Source organism: Glycine max, chromosome 7, assembly GCF_000004515.6.
Source record: "Glycine max cultivar Williams 82 chromosome 7, Glycine_max_v4.0, whole genome shotgun sequence".
Lineage (NCBI taxonomy): Eukaryota > Viridiplantae > Streptophyta > Magnoliopsida > Fabales > Fabaceae > Glycine > Glycine max.
The window spans coordinates 34,271,693-34,293,708 of NC_038243.2; the positions used below are offsets into that span (position 1 = coordinate 34,271,693).

Here is a 22,016-nt window from a genome sequence, read left to right on the forward strand (position 1 = left end):
CTCTTGGGATGGGCAATGATAAGGTCTGATAGCTTATGTGGTGACATGTAGGGAGAAGTCATAAAGAAAATCCATTATCATGTTAATGGCGCAGTTGTTGGTGACCATGGTCGTCCTCATGTTGAGCATCTCTGCTTCATAGCCCATTGGAGCTTGTTGTGCCTCTTGTTGTTGTTGTCTCTTTTCTTCTCTTTGCCTTGCCACTTCCTCCACATCGAGGTCGGGGTTATGAATATCTGCTCCACAATTGGTAACAATGCAGGTTCCTCTCTATCAAGGGCTCGCTTAAGCAAGATAGCCGATGCTTGAGTGCCATTTTGGGTGCTTAAGCGCCAGGTGGCTCAGAATTCTACCTCCCATGTTATTTTTTTGGTTTTTTTTTTCAATTTTCTAATTTTTTTAAGACAATTTTTTTTTACTCCAAACTTAAAATTAAAAACTATACTACGAATTAAAATGAAATAAATTTAAATTTAAACTAACCTAAGAATTTAAAATACTAAAAGAAAAAGTTAAAGTTATAATGCTAGGTTGCGTCCTAGTAAGCACTTCTTTAACGCCAATAGCTCGACGTATAGCATGTGGATTGTCAAGGTATTGTTGGTGAGCCGATTCATTGAGAAAATCTTCAATGCCTTGAATGACATTTGTTTCTTGCCCTCTCTAAGTCTGTAGACTCCTTTATGAACATTGATGATTTCATGAACAGTTCTCATGAAGGAACTTCCTAGAATGATTGGAACTTGCTGGTCCTCCTCTATATCCATGACAAAAAAAATTAGATATAAATGATAAATGATTTACCATCATTATCATGTTTACTGCTTTTCATAGTGCTTTCTTTTTAAAATTAAATAAATAATACAAAATATGAATTAACTTTTATAGTAATTGTTAGGATTTTATTTCACTTTAGATTTAAATTATAGGCCAAGTGTAACCCAATTATGATTTAGAAACTTAACTATCATCCAGGTGTCTCCCAAAGGAATAAATGAGAGATTTCATGTAATTATATAACTAAGAACTAGGTTTTTGTATTTTTGTTTTGTGATTGTCATGAAATAAATAACATAAAATAAATTGCAATAAAAACTAAATGACAATAAAATAATTAAGTAAAGATAGAAATACTAGATTTGGATGATGACGTCGATCTTGATGAATGACTGTCTAGGTTTGGACTTAGAATTGGCTCGATCCATTATAACTTTACAATTTTCTACTCATCTCTCTTGCTCATCCCCAATTCAGTAATGTATTCTACCCAACTCCCACATGGCCATAGATTCTAAACTATGTACTTTCTCGATACCCAATCCCATAGGCATACCGACACAAGCAATCAACATTAATGGTTGAGAATTAGCGAGGCTTAATCAAGATTATTCTATCCGTATAGATAAACCCAATCAAGTACTTGATTCATGTTTGGGTTTCAACAAAGCTCGCCAAAGCACAAGTCAATTCTTGATTTCATTTATAAACTGGTCAATCAAATAAAAATATTAAGTACAAAAACAAATAAAGAACTCAAGATGAAGTATTGAATTGATAGAATTAAAGCGATATAAGGTTCACCCTTTCCTTTCCTAGGTGGAAGGAATTGCACTCATAAAAATAATACAATGAAACCTAAAGTGTCTGATGTAATAATGCAAATGTCTAGTAAGTGGAAGTCCAAAATACAATTCTAAGAATTGCTCAGGACTTGTACAACATTACAATAAATGCCTAGCCTCGTATTAATAGAATTGTAGCTAGGTTTAATTAAGGAGATAATCATAAGAAATTACAAACAAATAATATCTCTAATTAATTCGAGTAATTATCTTCTTATTCATCTAATTTATCCTTGAAAAATATCTTGCTCTTGATTTTCCTAGCTTTTATCTTCAATTTTCACAATTTCTCCTTCTAGAACTTTTTGCTAATTTTGTGCCTCTGAAGCTCTAGCGGTTAAGCGGGAGATTTTGCTGAAAAACTATCAAAATTTCATTCAACATAACTAAAACATAAAATTCTACCTAAGACAAAGTAAAAACTGAATTTAAAACAAATTTGATTCAAAACAAAGCCTAAAGTTAACTAAAATTCTAAATAAACATCACAAAATGCATATTAAAATCTAGTAAATTTGACGTTTATTAGTCATTTATATATAATAGTTTTTATAGTATTACTTAAGTTATTTAATTGATTTAGTGGTTTAGTTGGTGTTGGTCAAACTAAGATACTTGAGTTCTAGTCTTATGTTTATTATTTTCACAATTATTTTTTAAATCATAAACAACTTTGCATGTCATTTATCGATAAAGGAACTAAAATTGCTTATACATTTTATACTTTAATTCATTTTGCGAGGGATTTGTGAGAAAAATTATCCTTTGCAAACTTTTAATTTAATTTAATTTTCTCACAATTAAATTGCAAGGGAAACCTTCCCTCGCTAAATGATAATATTCTGCTTATACCTATTGCGATTGATTTGTGAGGAAACTTATCCTTTTAAATTTTACGACGACTTGGAAATGATATGTTCCGCTGCTAATCTCAATTTGACAATCTATTTTATGAGTGGTTATGGCAGAGATTCAGTCACAAAGTAGTAGGGGAAAAGAGAGGGAATTAAGCCCTAGCTAACATCAATTTCTTTTAGAATAATTATATTTCTATTAGTGAGATATTTACAAGGAAAATGATCACTCGCTAAGTCATTATGAGGGAATAGAGACGGAAAAATCATGTTCTTTATTCCCTCACTAATTTGCGAAGGTGCAGCTGAGAATAAATTTTGTCCTAGAGTTGTCACTAATTAGTGAGGAATTAGCCAGGGTCAAATGTTGTCGCTAATTAGTGAATTTCTTGTAGGTATTAGACGATCAACTCTTACATTTTCATGGGGATATCACTTCCCACACATCCTCATGGGAATATAAATGTTGGAAAACATGGTAAAAAAAGGAGATTATAACATTCACAAAAATCAATAATACTCAAGAATATTTTTTCAAAACTTGTAAGAAATATGAGAATATTATATTCCCATCTCCATGTTACCGGAAATCTAATAAGATTTTGTGAAACAAACTATCCCTAATATTTACCGATAAAAAATAATAATCTAAAGTAAATAAGTTTTGACGTGCTTTTGCAGTGTAAACTAAGGGTACATAAGTCATTCCAATTTTTGCATTTAATAGGATTCATTATTCCTTTCAATCCTTATTTACTAATCACCATCTTTAAAAAAACTTAAAATACAATTTATGATTGTTTTAAACTCCGAAAATTTAGATTAACATGTAAAATTTTAAAATACATTTTGTGATAATTTTAAATCCCCTAAATTCACTAAAGCAAAATAAAAGAAATTTTGTAGCAACTCACTCTGAGTCTTCAAAATCTTGTTTGGCGTCTTTTACTTTCATCCTCTCCATCATTTCTACCTCAATAACCTCCTTGTTTTCCTCTTTCTATTATTAAATTTCACTCTCATCTTTTCCCTTAGTACTCTCTTTCTCTCCGTTCTCTTTCTTGCTCTTCCGTGTCCCTTTACTACTTTGATGATCATTGTCGTAACCACAACTATGTAGTCTTATCTCAATAACCTCCATAAACTCTGAGATCATAATAAGCTATTTCCAAATTAAGGGGACTAGAACATATCATTTAAATTTACGAACTAAAAAATTATTTTTAAATTTGAGGACTAAAAAATCAATTTTAAATACGGGGGACAAAAATAAGTTGGTTTTGAAGGACAAAAAAATATTTAACCATATATAAAATCCATGCAAAAATCACTTACATGACCTTTCGTTAGCCATGTTAGAGATTTTGTTAACGTCATTAGTGGTTATTTTGGAGATTAAAAAAAATAATTTTAGATTCAAATAAATAAATTGATTTTGAAAATTTCACGGACTAATTTTTTAATGTAAGGGACAAACATATTTAACCCATATTTTAGAAATTAAAATATAATTAAGCATTTTATATATAATATTATTCGTTTTAATCTTTTTTATATGCAAAAGCGTCAGTAAAAATAAAATGAAAAAGGAACTACATTAAGGACTATATTTATAAAGTTAATTACATACCAACAAAGATATTTCAAATTTAGAAAATAAAATGTCCGATTTATATATAATAATCTCGAAATTTAAGTTATATGTTTCCTTGTTAGCTAAAATGAGAAAGACAGAAACATTATCCTTTTTTATTTCTTTTTCAAAAATTACAAGCATATTACAAGACGCCTCATGAAATACTGCAAAATTAAACCTTATACTTATCTCTACATGCTACAAAACAATTAAATCTGGAAGAATATGAGTATTGCAAACGGGAATATAATGTACGATGCTCAAAGAATCCACAAAAGGGTTAGTACTTGTGGCGATATGCAGGCTTGTACCATTGGAGGCACTATCCATAACATCATCAAACACCTCCCATTGATCAGTGATCACCGTCTTGAAATCCGAAATGGTGGTAATGGCTCTAGAATTATTACCCTCATACACGACAATAGTATTATTATCATTATAATTATTATTATTATCAAACTTCAAATTTTTCTTCTCGGAGACACCACCATCCCTTATGCTTATTAGTTCATGAATGTCTTTCTCATCAATCCTCACGATTTCGGGGCACTCGGAAACATTAATGACCCCAATGTCCCTACAAAAATCAAAGTACATAGAGATCTTACCACCTTGCAATTCAACTTTTCTCACAAAATCAAGACCAACTCTTGCTTCTTCTTTCCCACCCATATCAATTATCCTCGATACCACTCGATGAACCCTCATGGAAAATTTATCATAGACTTCCAAAACCTCGTCCATAACACAATCCATGACCTCAAGAATAAGCACCACGTTCATGTTAGGGTTACTAGGCTTGATTTGTAGAAGCAAATCAATCAAACCAAGGAACTTCTCCAAGTCTTGCAGCTCTTCCATCACGGCCTCTTCCTTCTCCTTGCTCCCACGCTTGGTCTCTTTAGTTGCCTCCAATCGTACAAACGCGGATTTTTGGTCCAAATACGCAAAATAGGAACGAACAAATGCATTGAAAAGCCACGCCTTATTAGGGTTTACATGCACGTCGCTAAAATGTGACAAATCAAATGGTAATCTTCCCATTTTTTTCATCGCGGGATAGTCAAAACAAAATACCCCATGAGTGAGCATCAACCCTTTGAGTGCCACGACCCATGAACGAGTCTTCTCCATTCTCATGGAGACTGTGTAGAGAAGAGGTTTAAGGTACAAAGGTGAGGTACGTAGCCATTTGAAAACCCTTTGAACGTTCTTGTAATCCATGCACGGTTCATTATGGCTAGTGGCCTTGATGATCGCGATTTCAAGATCAGGGTTCCTACATGGACCACTTGGTGAGAGCTTTGCAACCCAAATGCTATACGTATCTTTCAATGCACCCGAGGCCTTAACCCATAGCCTCATTCTTTTGGTTGTGAGGGTGCAATGGTTGCAAGAACAAGAAAGGTTTGTGTGAAGAAATTATATGTTTTCCTTGTTTCTTAACCTTCTTCGGAATGTGTGAAGATTGGTATGATAGTTTTGGAACTATGTTGGATCTTGACACAACCGATATGTCCAACCGTATGTGATGTGCTGTACTCATTGTTTATATTGTTTGTCTCACGATATATTTTGGGGATTGATGTGGTGGAATTCGTCAAGTGTTGTTAATGCCGCGTGCTACAATGATGGATCATCCGTAAAACGCACTTTAATTTCGAAGTTCTTTAAACGATGAATTGTAATTTTTATTGATTGAATTGTTAACCGTTAATTAATGTTGTTGCTATACCGTCACGGTGTCAAAAATAGAATGATGAATCATGTTGAACTGGTGACAAACGGTTACATTCTAGCACTAGGAATGTTGGGTTTTCACTTGACACGTTTTACTCCTTAAAAGGATTGAAGTGTTGATTTCAGACAAAATAATAGTTTTAGTTATGATATATGGATGGACTTCTCTCTGTTATAAATGTTTGTAATGTGTCACACAGCATATGAGCGCATTATTTTCCTAATTTTATGATCTTGCAGAAATTATATACTTTTATTTCTATATTAAGATTTTTCATTTTTAATTAAAAAATTTTATTATATTTTATTGTTAAATTGTGATATAAAAATAATTAAATTATTTTCATTTTAATAAATATTTAAAAATTAAAACAAAATAAAACTAAAGTAATGTTCGTATAATTAAAATAGTATAATTTATATATATTATTATACTGTAAACTTTATAAAACAACAGTACAATAGGAATTCATCCTATGTTGATCCATCAATCAATTTGTTTAAACTTTAAAAAAATTGTCATTTTAAAACATGGTCATTTTTTAAAAAAAGTGGATGGTTTGCTTATTAAAATAAAAGCAGAAAATTAGTTTTTTTTTTTAAAAAAAGTTTAGCTAAACATATAAAAAAATAAATATCTACTTATTTCATTAAAAATATATTTTTTAAATAAGTTTAAACAAACAGGTCCCATATAAATAATGGATAAAATATGCGACTTGGTTGACATAACATATGTTAAGTTTCTAACAGGCTAAAATATATTTTTGGTCTCTTATGCTTTTAATAATTTCTACCTCGGTATTTTATATTTTAGAATTATAGTTTTTGATCCTTTATATGTTTGCAACTTTACCTACCATGGTCCTTTCATCAATTTGACACTAATCCTGTCTGTATTTTAATTTTTAAAATAATAAATTTTAACATAATGATAATTTTTAACCGTTATTATGTTAAACTTAATTATTATTATTATGATTATTAAAATGCCTTCTAAAAATTAATTATTATAATTAATTCAAATATGTTGGAAGTTTTTAATAGTTACAGTATGTTTTTATTAAATCTTTGAAAATTATAAATCTCAAATTCTTCATCTTTACAATCTTTAAACTCAAAATCACTACTAAAAAAGTTTTTTTTTTTTACGATGCACATTTGACACAGTGACATTTTTATAATTAAGGGGAAGATAACGACGTCATTTTTAAATAACCGTTTTTGTAGGATAAGAAAATAGCGACATGACGACAAATTTGTAAATTGGAGGTTTTGTACAAAGACGATTTAAACACAAAAACTGTCGTGGTTTGTGCTACCATTTCTCAAAGGCACTCACTCACTCAGTCCTTCATTCACTCTCTAAAGCCGTCACTCACTCACCGTACACGTTGTGCCCTCACTCAGATCGTGCCCTTCGTCAGTCGCTGGCCGTCAAAGGTGTCTCCCATGCCACCCCGCAGTCATTGTCATCGTTGAAGGTTTGTGTCCCCCTTTTCATTTTTGCCTTTAACTTTCTAGCTTCATGGAATGTGCAACCTTGCATAGGCACTGACTATTAGTATGGTTCTAACGATAGCATCAAAGTTGCTTTATAGAAATTAGTTGCCTTGTCATTTCGATCTTGCATAAGTGAGGTTCTATTTCCCTAACATAAGCATGGTACAGTATTAGTTGACAAAAACACAGTGATTAGAAATCAAATATGCACTTTTGTTTTTAATTCTTACATTTCAGATTTCATTTTTTCTACTAGTTTGCACTGCATATTTTCATATTAAAATTAGACATGTTCAATGCAATCCCCATTTTGATGAATATCTCTTGCTTTGGAAGAATTTTGAGTTTTAGATACATTGAATTTTCCTCTTGGTGATAGGAAGTTGTGCATCAAACTATCAGTGTGACATTTGAAGATCCTGTGGTCCAGGAGTTACTGCTGAAGCTATACCAGAAAGTCAAAATAATTTTTACCATCCACTAGCTAGGTCTATGTCAATTTATGAGTTTGTCTCTTAGCTGTATTCCTGGTTTTTGAACTCTATAATATTCTGCAATAAATCCATTTACTTATATAGGAAATCCACATTGTCTCTAACTTCAAATTATAATAGTTTGCACGCTATTGGTAGTTGTTTATAGCTTGGTGATAATACTGATTTACAATTATTGTACTTCATACTTTCTGCTAAGTAATTGCTTTTTTGGGTTAATGTGTACTACAATATCCATCAAACATCATCCTGTACAATAGCTAATCAATTGAATACTAGGTTTTAAAGTCAAAGTATGGTGATTAAAGAGATCTTTTGGGGGAGGAATTTTTTTCTATTTCATCACTATGGGGGAGAGATCTAAAGTTGGTATGTGATAAAGGGAGTTTAAATGGGTGGTTTGATAGGAGGGTTTCATGGAAAATAGGAAAAGGTGATCAAGTAGTATCATGGTATGATAAGTGGGTGACAAAAGAGATCGAGTTTCGTTGAGAAATTCCCTAGATTAGTTTTAATCTCATAACAACAATATGAGTGCATAACAACAATAGGTCTTGGTGCCAACATGGCCAAAGGAAGCAGCAAGCTTCTTCATGCCACTGGTCTTTCCTCCAGTCACTATTAGAAAATACACTTTCAACATCGGTTATTTAGAACATTCTACATCGGTTTTAAAACCGATGTTGAAAGTGCCGATGTTGAATGTATCAATGTTAACATCGGTTCTACAAAACCGATGTTAACATATATATGGCAACATCGGTTCTCTAAATACCTGATGTTAAACACAATGAGCAACAACAAAAAAAGTGTACGCATGATGAACGTTGACATTGGTTTTGCAGTAAAACCGATGTTAATATGTTATATTAACATCAATTTTTTAGAAAAACCGATGTTAATGTAATACATTAACATCGGTTTCCTACGATAACCGATGTTAATATATTCCATTAACATCGGTTTTGCTAGAAAACCGATGTCAATGTTGATGATGCATACACTTATTTGGTGTAGTTCTTTGTGTATAACATCGGTTATGTGTACATAACCGATGTTAATATTCAAATGTTCACATCGGTTATTTATAACTGACCGATGTTAAAATACAAACGCTGTTAAAAATACAAACGCCGACATCAGTTATACACAAATGTATAAGAGTTGACATCGGTTATCTATAGATGACCGATGTTAAAATACAAACGCTAACATCAGTTATACACAAATAACCGATGTTAATATATAAACGTTAACATCGGTTTTCTATTACAACCGATGTTAAGGTTCATATTGACATCGGTTTTTGTAAATAACCTGTCATACCCTAATTTCGTCCGGGGATTATTACCTGATGACATGCAACCTTTGATTGGCCGCTTCAAGATACTTGGCACCCTTTGTTGCACAATATGTAAGTCCCGAGACGCATCGGAAATCAAAAGGAAGCAGGGTTACGCGATCCGTGAAATTCCGTAATGTGGCGGAAACCAAAAGGAGGTGTCGTTGCGCAATCTGTGAGTTTCTGTAACTTCTTCCAAAGCTAAAAAAGATTAAATACATGATTCGTAAGGATTCGTAACCTTACGGAAAGAAAATAAGTATCGTTACGAAATTCGTAAAGTTTCATAACGTTACGGAAAAAGAATTACCAAAAAAAGTAAAGGGGGGTGCATTTAGTAAAAAGGGGGTACAAATAGCAATCAGGCCCACTTGGGCCTTCCAGATTCTTCCTCCAGAAGGCGGTTGCTTCTGGAGGAAGCAACCTTGCTCGCCTGGGCGAGCTGGGTGGCAAGCTCCTTCCCTATTTTGCTATAAATAGGGGGAGGAGTGAGGAGGAAATGGGTCAACCTTCTTGGCACTTCGTATTCTCTTGAAATTGCTGAGGAAAATTGTTTCCGTGAAGAAAATACAAGCCAAGGCGCTTCCGTAACGTTTCTATAACGTTTCCGTGGGTAATTACGCGAAGATTTTCAACCGTTCTTTGACATTCATCGTTCGTTCTTCGTTTTCTTCGGTCTTCAACTGGTAAGTACCCCAAACCGAGCTTTTCAATTCATTCTATGTACCCGTGGTGGTCCCCATTTGTTTCATGTACTTTTATTCTCGTTTTCATTTACTTTCCGTACCCCCTTTTGACGTGCTTCAGTCATTTATTTAAGTCATCTCTCGCCTAATCAAAAAATAAAATAAATTTTCACCGATCATTTGATTTGTAATATTCGTTAATTTCTGTTAAAATGAATTCCGACCGTTCGGTCGTGCCGTAACCACGTTGGAAATCAAAAAAGAGGTAAAATAATAATATAATAATCAAAATATACCTTTTAGTAAAATGAAGCGAAAAAAAATCAATCGGACGTTTTCTCTTTGGGACTTCTCATTCTTAATTGAATTGACTAATAACTAAAGAGAAACTAAGGCTAAAATCAACCCGCCTAGTCAAGCTCGTCCACAAAAAGTCACTAAAAAAAAGGGATTTGAAAGTTTATTATCTCAGTTTTCCTTACCAAGTAAATGGATCATTTTTAAGGTCTAACGCCTTAAAATGATCACCTTTCAAGTAAAAAAAATCGCTTGATTCACTCTTAAGAAAGAACTACGTAGGTCTGATTTCCTCTTCGATGGAGGGTATGTAGGAGCAAAAGCCCCGCTTTTGTTGACCTCAAAAATAAAAAAGAAATAAAATGTAAGATAACACAATTTCACAATTCTAAAAAATAGGTTGTTGTCCTTTGAGACAAACGTGAGAGGTGCTAATACCTTCCTCAAACGTAAATACAACTCCCGAACTTAGAATTTTCGTTTTGACCGATTTCCTTCGGTTTTTCCGATGTTTCCCAAAAATAAATGTTGGTGGCGACTCCGCGCATCTTTCCTCCTTTGGAAAGCGCACCCGTAAACCTCACCTCGCTCGCCCGCAAAAGGGCCTGTTGCGACAGTTGGCGACTTCGCTGGGGAATTTTGTGAGTTAGGCCTATTTTAAGGAATTGTGGAATTGTGAAACTTTGTGTGTGCACTTGTTGAACTGTGTAAAATGTAAATAAATGTTGTCTATTTCGCATTCTTTACACTGCATTCTAAGCACCCACGGGTTTGAGTAAAAAAAAGGGCCCTATACCCGGGTTCATGGGAATCTAAGGAGTGGAGGTGAATCTATCATCATGCTAGGTCTTCGACTTGCTTGATAATAGTGAAACCTCGTCTAGAGCTTTCTCTCTTTATAATATATTGTCGCTGGTATTCCATACCGCCACAATATTATTATTTTGAGTGATGATACCTCTAGAAAACAGCCGTGTGAGTTATGAATTGTTGGGGGTAGTGATTAGAGACCCCTAGATATAGTCCTATAGGTTCCCAAATAGGGGCATAGAGCAAACACGCTCTGTGCCATTTGTTCTCATGCATTTCTCTGCAAATAGCACTAAATATTAGTTTTGCTAGTAATATTTTGTTTCTTTAGTGTAATACGTAACCTTTTAATACTTACGTTGAGGCGCCATGAGGCCTAAAACATAGAATTAAAAAGATGGATCTTTGCGGTCTCGTATATGTAAATTACCCCTCTGTTTTGTTTTCGTTTCATGCATACGCATTGCATCATCCATATCGGAGTCTTGATCCACCCCTTTTTTAGGTAAATGATGGGGACAAATCAAAATGGCAAAAGGTTTTATCAAGTCAAGGTTAAGGGTCTAGATGTCACCAGCCTCAAGGAATTGGGACGATTGATGGGACCTCTCCAAAGGCAAGCCTTCCGCAAAGTGTACAGAAAGATTCTAGATTTGACCGCAACGGAGGTATTTACGGAAGTTGTTGTATCCCTCGCCCAATACTATGACCAGCCGTTGAGATGCTTCATGTTTGGGGACTTCCAAATGGTACTGACTGTTGAAGAGTTTGAGGAGATATTAGGATGCCCTCTTGGGGGAAGAAAACCGTACCTTTTCTCCGGGTTTCTTCCCTCCTTGAGTAAGATTGCAGTTGTGGTCGGAGATTCGGCAAAAGAATTGGATCGCATGAAGCAAACTCGGAACGACGTAGTGGGCCTGTCGCGGAAATACTTGGAAGGCAAGGCAAGGGATATGGCAAGCCAAGAGAAGTGGGTCCCGTTTGCGGATATACTAGCTTTGCTGATCTTTTGGGTTGTCCTCTTTCCGAACATAGACGGTTTGGTGGACCTAGCCGTAATTGATGCTTTCCTTGCATATCACCATAGCAAGGAGAGTCCAGTGGTGGCTATCTTGGCGGACTTATTTGATACCTTTGACCGGAGGTGCGAGAAGAACAGCGCACGGATTGTCTGTTGCTTACCCGTTCTCTGTGTGTGGTTGATTTCACACCTATTCCAACAAGATGTAAGACACCCGTGTCCGCTTCAAAGTTATCGCTCGTGCGTCGAAAAAAGGAGAGTCGATTGGGACCAACACTTGGCTGGGATAGGAGGCAGCGCAATCAATTGGTTTCCTCGATTGAAGGAAGGAAAGGAGGGAGTTCTTTTCTCATGTGGGGACTACCCTAATGTTCCGTTGATAGGGACGAGGGGTTGTATTAACTATAATCCCGCACTTGCCATAAGACAGCTAGGGTATCCCATGAGGGGAGCACCAACCGAAGAGAGTCTCTCGCCTTTCCTTGTGAGAGATTTTGGCACGCAAAGTCTCAAGATTATACAAAGAGTCCACAAGGCATGGAGAAGTTCATTGAGGAAAGACAAAGAGCTTAGGGGCATCCGTAATGGTGTCATCGGTGGTTATCATGGATGGCTAAGAGTTCATACGCGAGGGTTAGATTGGCTCTCCAAGTTGAAAGCTATCAATGAGGAGAAATTCGAAGCTTCGGAGGAAGATGAAGAAGTCCAAGCTCTAAAATTAGAGCTAGGGAGGACAAGACTCGCCAAAGAAAAGTTCAAGTCAGCCGCTACAAACATCCGAAAAGAGTGCACCGAGTTACAAGAGGAAAATGCAGCCACTGCAAGAGCCCTTGAACAAGAAACCAAAAGGGCCCGCAAGGAGGAACATGACCGAGATAAATTCTGAGGAGCCTTGTGGGGTAGCAACAATGAGCTCAAGCTCCGGAGAGAGGAAAGAGACCGATCACGGGTGCATGGCATGATCTTAAAAGAAGAGTTAGCTACTTGCGCAAGATCCAAGAGGAGTTTGTCTCAACACTTGGAAGCCACGGAGCAAAGCATGCTAGCTATCATAGGGCAGTACAAGGAAGAGTTGAACCAGTCTGTGACCCATGAACAAAAGCTAGTAGAGGATTTCGCACAAGTGTATGCCGAAAAGGAAGCAAGAGGGAGGGTGATTGATGCATTGCATCAAGAAGCGACTATGCGGATGGATAGGTTCGCCTTGACCTTGAATGGAAGTCAAGACCTCCCGCGACTACTAGCCAAAGCAAAAGCCATCGCCGAAGTGTGTACAGCCCCCGAGGAAATTCATGGGCTAATCAATTATTGTCAACACATGATAGATTTGATGGCCCATATAATTAGAAACCGTTAGGTTCTGTTGTAACACTTTTGTATAATCTTGGCTAGATGAAAGCTTTGTTCTTTTTATAAAACGAGAAGTTTTGAACTCATCACATTATCTAAAAAACCTTGAGGTGGGTCCAAGTGCTCTGATCATTCATTGGCATATTCATGTTTTGGTGGCGTACTCACCGTCGTTTGTTTCTTTAGGGAATCCACCATAACTAAGAAAGCACAAAGGCACCCCTATAACACTCGATCCAGAAAAATGGACAATGAAGAGGGCGTGCAAGAACAGATGAAGGCCGATCTATCGGCCTTAAAAGATCAAATGGCTTCTATCACGGAGGCCATGCTAAAACTCCAGAAAACTATAGAGGATAATGCCATGGCGACCGCCTCCAATGCAGTTAGGGAAGCGGAACCGGTGCTACAGCCTGCAATAAACTTGGGCCGAGATAGAAACACAACGGTGTTTGGTCGGAGGTATAGTCCGTAAGCTTACCCTTATGGCTTGCCTTCGGACTTCACTCCCAGTGCCGCCCCGAAAGTTTTGAGCCAAGCCCCTACCTTCGAGGGGCAACTCCCTCCTTATGCCGACTACCCCCTGCAAGAAGATGATGAAGGAGATGCCCATCTAGGCCCTCTGCTTCCCTTCAAGGATCCGGCCCCCCATGAATTACCCCAACCAAACATAGTCCGCCATGTCCCGTCTTCACCCGCACCCGTAAAAGAGTCCCTTCCCTTCGCGGAAGATAAGGGAAAGATTGATTCACTTGAAGAGAGGCTAAGAGCGGTAGAGGGCCTCGACAATTACCCGTTCTCGGATTTAGCGGACCTATGCTTGGTGCCTGACATCGTCATCCCTCCTAAGTTCAAAGTACTGGATTTTGATAAGTACAAAGGGATGACATGTCCGAAAGGGCATCTTCGGATGTATTGCCGAAAGATAGGGGCGTATTCTGCGGACAAAAAGCTGTTGGTGCATTTCTTTCAAGACAGCTTGGCCGGAGCGGCTGTGGCATGGTATACCAATCTGGAAGCTTCCCAGATCCGGTCATGGAAGGACTTGGCAACTGCCTTCATTAGGCAGTACCAATACAATACGGATATGGCTCCCGATCGGAATCAACTTCAGAGTATGACCAAGTGAGAGCACGAGTCCATTAAAGAATATGCCCAAAGGTGGAGAGATCTCGCAGCCCAAGTCGTCCCACCCATGACAGAGAGGGAGATGATTACAATTATGGTAGATACGTTGCCCACGTTCTACTTTGAAAAACTGATAGGTTATATGCCAGCTAACTTTGCGGATCTTGTCTTCACTGGAGAAAGAATTGAATCTGATCTAAGAAAAGGCAAGTTTGAATATGCCTCCAACATGGCCCCCAACAACAATAGAAGAGCCCCAGTGGTGGGCGCGAGGAAAAAGGAAGGAGATACCCACGCGGTCACCTCCGCCCCAACATGGATGAAAGCACCCCAAAATATCCAAAGCTCATACCAGCCTAACCCCCCGAACTTTTCAATTCGAGCCGGGAGTTCCCTCCCGACTCAAGTAAAAGGACCACCCGCAGCAGAAAGAACGCCGGCCCAACGCACAGCTCCAGCCACTCCCCGGCCAGTCAATAATACAACCCCCGGCGCGAGCTATAATAATGCACAGCGCCCACCCCCGAAAGATAACTTCTCTCCTGTTCCCATGGCTTACTCCGAGTTATGGCCTTCATTATTGGAGAATCATTTGGTGGTGGCCATACCCGGGAGGGTCTTCCAGCCACCATACCCCAAGTGGTATGACCCGGGTGCCAAGTGTGTGTACCATAGTGGAGCTCCCGGACACAACATTGACTCCTGCATCCCGTTCAAGTATAAGGTGCAGCACCTAATTAATGTCGGCTGGCTATCGTTTTAAGAGGAGGGCCCAAATGTTAAAACCAACCCACTAGCTAGTCATGGAGGGGCTAGCGTGAACGCCATCGAAGAGGATGGGCCATCGCGGGCAAAGAGATTAGGAGAAGTGGCTACTTCTAGACGCTTCATCTACCAATCGCTGCAAGCGGCGTGCATGGTCTCCCGTGGCGGAGACAAAAGGGACGAATGTTTGTTTCACCTCAGGGAGTCACACGACATGGAAACCTGTCCCGCGGTGGAAGAATTGCTTCAGCGGCTCATGAACTGGGGGCAGCTTGAAGTGCCCAAAGGAGGGAAGGAAGAACCACAAATTTGCATGCAGTCGAAAGAAAAGAAGGTTCCCCCAACCCCCAAAGCCCTAGTAATATGTTTTACTAGGAAAGGGACCGACTCCACGCCCATATACCCCCGGACAGCGCCTAAGCCGATGCCGTTTGCATATCAAAGCAATAAGGTCGTTCCATGGAAGTATACCCCTCCTGCATTTGGAGAAAGAGTTGCAACCGAAGTTGACTCCCTGTCAGCCAAGGTGACCAACATCACCGGCCTCAGTGGCGTAACTCGCAGTGGTCGGGTGTTCGCTTCTCCTCACTCAGCGGAGTTGCCCTTCAAGGGGAAAGCACCCATGGTCCAAGAGCCCACAAACGTAGCCACCCCCTCAAAAGAAGTGGATCCTCCGATGGTAAAAGGGGCTGAAAAGAAAGAGGGTCTTCAAGGAAAGACGGTGACTTTGGAAAAGGTTCATGAGTTCCTTCGCCTCATCCAACAAAGCGAGTTTAAGGTAGTTGAGCAACTGAATAAAACTCCAGCAAGGATCTCTTTGCTTGAACTGCTCATAAACTCCGAGCCTCATCGTGCGGTGTTGATAAAGGTCCTCAACGATTCCCATGTAGCACATGATATCTCAGTGGAGGGTTTTGAAGGCATCGTTAATCATATAACCACCAATAATTATATCGCGTTTGCGGAAGAAGAGATTCCCGTTGAGGGGAGAGGACACAACAAGGCTCTACATGTGTCGGTGAGATGTATGGACCATGTTGTTGCGAAGGTATTTATCGACAATGGATCGAGTTTAAATGTGATGCCGAAGACCACCTTGGAAAAACTTCCTTTTAGTGCGTCACGTTTAAAACCAAGTTCGATGGTGGTACGAGCCTTTGATGGTACTCGGCGGGAAGTGATGGGGGAAATCGACATTCCCATTCAGATAGGCCCCCACACTTGCAATGTGGTGTTTCAAGTGATGGACATAAATCCCGCCTATAGCTGTCTCTTGGGGAGACCTTGGATTCATGCGCTGGGAGTGGTCCCTTCGACACTTCACCAAAAATTGAAGTTCGCGGTGGGTGGACTTTTAGTGATAGTGTCGAGTGAAGAGGATATGTTGGTGAGCTGCCCCTCCTCCGCACCATACGTAGAAGCGGCGGAAGAATCATTGGAAATGGCTTTCCAATCCTTCGAGGTGGTGAGCTGCGCCTCTGTGGAACCAAGTCCGTTGCTACCTTCTCTCTCCAACGCGGCCATAATGGTGGCACGGGTTATTCTCAAGCATGAATTTGAGCCCGGAATGGGTCTAGGCAAGGACGGCCTCGGGAATGCCGACGTAGTCGATATTAGGGAAAATCAGTACAAAAATGGATTGGGGTATGAACCCGGGATGCCGGGAAGGAGGAATGTGCCGTCAAGACTTCGGGCGGATAGGGCATGGCCCGACCGCATTAGCCAGTGTTTCGCCAGTGCCAGAACGATGTCGGAGGAAGAGGTGGCAGCAATCGGAGAGGAGTGCCCTCAAGACCCGCCAAGTTTTGTGCAGCCATGCCATCCCGATTCCCAAGTGGGGAACTGGCGTGTGATAAGCCAGCCAGAGGTCTATACTGCTGATTCAATGTAATTAGAGGCTATAGTTTCCTTTCTCTCTTGTTTTTTGAAACCTACCTCATTAAATAAACAAAGAGATCTTGTTTCATCTGTTCTTGCAGTCCCACCTTTTCTCATATCATTTTGCATGTTTTTGTTTCTTTTGTCTTGATTGGTATAGATGTGAGGGCCGATTCTTTGAGGATCCTAAAGACAAGGGTTTGACAATCGATTTCGACCGAGATGTAAGCCAAATGATGAACGAAGAAGAGGAAGAGGACGTCCTTTCACCAAAGTTGGAGAGGTTGATCGCTAGGGAAGAACGTGAAATGAAGCCTTACCAAGAAAAAACCAAACTGGTGAGCTTAGGGACCGAAGAAGGAAAGAAAGAAGTAAAATTAGGAACCAGTATGACCGCACCTATCCCCCAAGGCTTGATAACCCTTCTTGAAGAATATCAAGACGTCTTTGCGTGGTCATACCAAGACATGCCCGGTCTGGACTCCGACATTGTGCAGCATAAATTGCCATTGAATCCTGGGTCTTCCCCAGTTAAGCAAAAGTTACGAAGGATGAGGCCCAAGATGTCTTTAAAAATCAAAGAAGAAGTAAGGAAGCAGTTCGATGCGGGTTTCTTAGCTGTAGCTCGATACCCGGAGTGGGTGGCCAACATTGTCCCGGTCCCGAAAAAGGACGGCAAGGTGCGAATGTGTGTAGACTATCGGGACTTAAACCGAGCCAGTCCTAAAGACAATTTCCCTTTGCCACACATTGATATATTGGTAGATAATACGACCAAGTTCGCCCTTTTCTCATTTATGGATGGTTTCTCGGGGTATAATCAAATAAAAATGGCACCCGAAGATGTAGAGAAGACCACTTTCGTCACCCTATGGGGGACGTTCTGCTATAAAGTGAGGGCCTTCGGGCTGAAAAATGCTGGGGCAACCTATCAGCGTGCCATGGTGGCGTTGTTCCATGACATGATGCATAAGGAGATAGAGTTCTACGTAGATGACATGATTGCCAAGTCTCAGACTGAGGACGAACACCTCGTCAATCTGCGTAGGCTGTTTGGAAGGTTGCGGAAATACCAACTGAAGCTAAACCCAACCAAGTGTACCTTCGGGGTAAAGTCGGGGAAGTTGCTGGGATTTATCGTAAGTCAGAAAGGGATAGAGATAGATCCCGAGAAAGTGAAGGCCATTCTTGAAATGCCGGAACCACGCACGGAGAAGCAGGTTTGAGGTTTCTTGGGTAGGTTGAATTATATCGCGAGATTTATCTCGTAACTCACCCCTACATGTGAGCCCATTTTCAAGATATTACGTAAGAGCCAGACAGTCCTGTGGAACTGCGACTGCCAAGAGGCCTTCGAGAAGATCAAACAGAGCCTCGCAAACCCCCCGGTGCTCATGCCACCTGTGACAGGGAGACCTCTTTTCCTATACATGATTGTGTTAGACGAGTCTATGGGGTGCGTGTTGGGTCAGCATGATGATTCTGGGAAAAAGGAACAAGCCATTTACTATCTAAGCAAGAAGTTTACCGCATGTGAGATGAATTACTCAATGCTGGAAAAGACGTGCTGCACCCTGGTGTGGGCGTCACATCGGCTTAGACAGTATATGCTCAGTCATACCACGTGGCTTATTTCCAAAATGGATCCCGTGAAATACATCTTCGAAAAACCGGCTCTTGCGGGACGAATCGCTAGGTGGCAGGTACTACTATCTGAATTCGATATTGTGTACGTCACCCAAAAGGCGATAAAGGGAAGCGCCTTGGCAGATTATTTGGCCCAGCAACCCCTCCAAGATTATCGGCCAATGCACCTTGAGTTCCCGGATGAAGACATCATGGCCCTGTTCGAAGAGAAGCGGATGCACGAAGACATAGACAAATGGATTGTTTGCTTCGATGGGGCATCTAATGCTTTGGGCCATGGAGTAGGGGCAGTCCTTGTATCCCCAGATGATTAGTGTATTCCTTTCACAGCGAGGCTAGGTTTTGATTGTACCAACAATATGGCCGAGTATGAAGCATGCGCCCTCGGGGTTCAAGCGGCCATTGATTTTGATGTAAAACTACTCAAAGTGTACGGAGACTCGGCTTTGGTGATACGCCAGTTGAAAGGAGAATGGGAAACTAGGGATCCGAAGTTGATACCCTATCAAACTCACATCTTGAGGTTAGTTGAGTTCTTTGACGACATTTCTTTCCACCACATACCTCGGGAAGAGAATCAAATGGCCGATGCATTGGCCACCCTGGCATCCATGTTTCAACTTTCCCCACATGGGGATCTGCCGTACATCGAATTCAGATCTCAGGGCAGGCCAGCGTATTGTTGCGCGATAGAGGAAGAGCGGGATGGGAAACCGTGGTATTTCGATATCAAACATTATGGTGAGAACAAGGAATACCCACCAGGGATTTCCGACAATGACAAAAGAACGTTGAGGAGATTGGCTATTGGTTTCTTTGTAAGTGGTACCATCCTGTACAAATGGAACCACAACATGACCCTCCTACGATGCGTAGATGCCAAAGAGGCGAACTTCATGATTGAGGAGATCCACGAGGGTTCATTTGGGACACATACCAATGGGCATGCTATGGCCAGGAAGATCCTTAGGGCCGGTTATTATTGGCTCATCATGGAGAGCAATTGCTGCGCCCATGTAAGGAAGTGTCATAAATGTCAGGCATACGCGAACAATGTCAATGTTCCGCCACATCCTCTGAATGTTATGTCCGCCCCTTGGCCTTTTTCCATGTGGGGGATAGATGTCATTGGGGCCATCGAACCCAAAGCTTCGAATGGTCATCGCTTCATTCTTGTGGCAATAGATTACTTCACCAAATGGGTCGAAGCGGCTTCTTATACTAATGTCACGAGAAGTGTGGTAGTTAGATTCATCAAGAGGGAGCTGATTTGTCGATACGGACTCCCTAGGAAGATCATTATTGACAATGGCACTAATCTGAACAACAAAATGATGCAGGAAATGTGCGAGGATTTCAAGATCTAGCATCATAACTCCACCCCTTACCGGCCAAAAATGAATGGGGCTGTAGAGGTTGCAAATAAAAATATTAAGCAAATTGTTCAGAAGATGACGGTGTCATACAAAGATTGGCATGAGATGTTGCCTTTCGCCCTGCACAGATATAGAACCTCGGTACGAACTTCTACTGGGGCAACGCCGTATTCCTTAGTTTATGGGATGGAAGCAGTACTCCCATTTGAGGTAGAGGTTCCTTCTCAGAGGATAATAGCGGAATCAGGCCTAGAAGAGTCATAATGGGCTCAAGCACGCTACGACCAACTCAACCTTATTGAAGGTAAGCGTTTGACGGCCATGAGCCATGGGCGTCTGTATCAATGAAGGATAAAGAACGCGTTCGACAAGAAGGTATGCCCGCGCAAGTTCAATGAGGGGGACCTTGTGCTGAAGAAGATGTCCCACGCTGTTAAGGATAATCGAGGCAAGTGGGCCCCGAATTATGAAGGACCTTTCGTTGTGAAAAGAGCTTTTTTCTGGGGGTGCTCTGATACTCACCAACATGGATGGCGAGGAGCTACCCTCGCCCGTAAACTCCGATGTCGTTAAGCGATATTACGCTTGAAGTCTGGGGCAATTGAGAGGACTGTTGCATGTTCTTTTATTTCTGAGTTTTTTGTTCTTCTTGGTTTCCTCCAGGGATTCCCATTCACTGTAATTGTCTCGTTTCTTTAAAGAAAGAGAATATGGGTGAGGCTTTAGTCCTCACTTTAGTTTTAAACCTTGTGTTAGTTTGTATTAACCTGAGCCCTCTTTGCTCGGTTCATGGGGTGCCCCAAACGCTTAATTAAAACTGAGCCTAACTAGCCTTCACTAAGAAAATCATCGCATTAGAAACATTCATGCATGCACATACACATGCATATCTTGTGGTAACAGGGGCAGAATCGTCTTAGGCCACGGTCAGAAGTCGAGACAAGTTGACGGCTGGAAATCAACCAAGGTAAGACGATGACCTGGTCACGATTGGCCGCACATTGTTTGTTTCCTACTTGCAGGTACTTAGGGACGGATGCAAATGGGGGATAGGGTCACGATCAACCGATCGTTGTCCCTTCCTGGCGCTGGACAAGCAGAGAACTTCGCTGGAAGGCAGCCCAGTATCCTTTGAATTCACAGTATTTATTACTATTGTTTGTTTTAAATAAGTAATCGACGCCTGATTCTAACTTAAGTAGGTTCAAGTAGACAAACGCTAACCCATAAGGGAGGGGGGGGGCATGGTTAATGTTTCCCCTAACAAAAAAAAGTACAGGTTAGCTCGCCTAGGCGAGCAACCCCTGTACGAAAATATAAAGGGGTGGAGGGGGAACATTTTCTTCACCCGAAACTCTTCCCCCTCACTTCAAAAACCCCCAAGCTCACGGGAACTACAAGAACAACAGCCCCCAAGCTTCCATTGTTGAGTTTTTGCTTCCCTTTTCACGCTTTAATTCACTCCCCACAAGTAAGTGCAATTTCCCTTGGTTATTTGGCTCTCCATTGATGTGTTTTGGTGCTTTAGTTGCTCATTTTTTGCAAAATTTGTGAAGCAATTCACATCTGAATCCATGCTTGTTTTGATGAGTTGAGGGTTTGTGTGAGATGGCCCTAGGCCTATGTTGCATTTTGAAGCAATGGGGCATGCCACATTGCCCCCGTTCTCTTGCAATTTATGCCTAAACATGCGCCCACCGAGTGCTCGGTGAAATGCCCCAATGACATATGAATGTGATTTTGTAAAATCGGGATTGTGGGACTGTTTTATATATATGGAGACAGCATAGGGGATTCGAAATAGGTTCCCAAATGCAATTCCAAGCTTAGAAACACAAGCTCTTAGCTTCAATGCAAGGCAACA

The 22,016-nt window shown here is 40.1% G+C and overlaps 1 protein-coding gene across 1 annotated transcript; it reads right to left on the reverse strand.

Moving 5' to 3' along the window:
* Positions 1-33: 33 nt before the first annotated feature.
* LOC100800322 (putative clathrin assembly protein At1g25240) lies at positions 34-5,480 on the reverse strand. The gene is made up of 2 exons (XM_003528332.2): positions 4,424-5,480; positions 34-236 (listed from the first exon to the last, which is right to left on the reverse strand). Exons 1-2 carry the CDS (start codon positions 5,478-5,480, stop codon positions 34-36), a joined length of 1,260 nt encoding a protein of 419 aa, XP_003528380.2.
* Between the last annotated feature and the right edge of the window lie 16,536 nt (positions 5,481-22,016).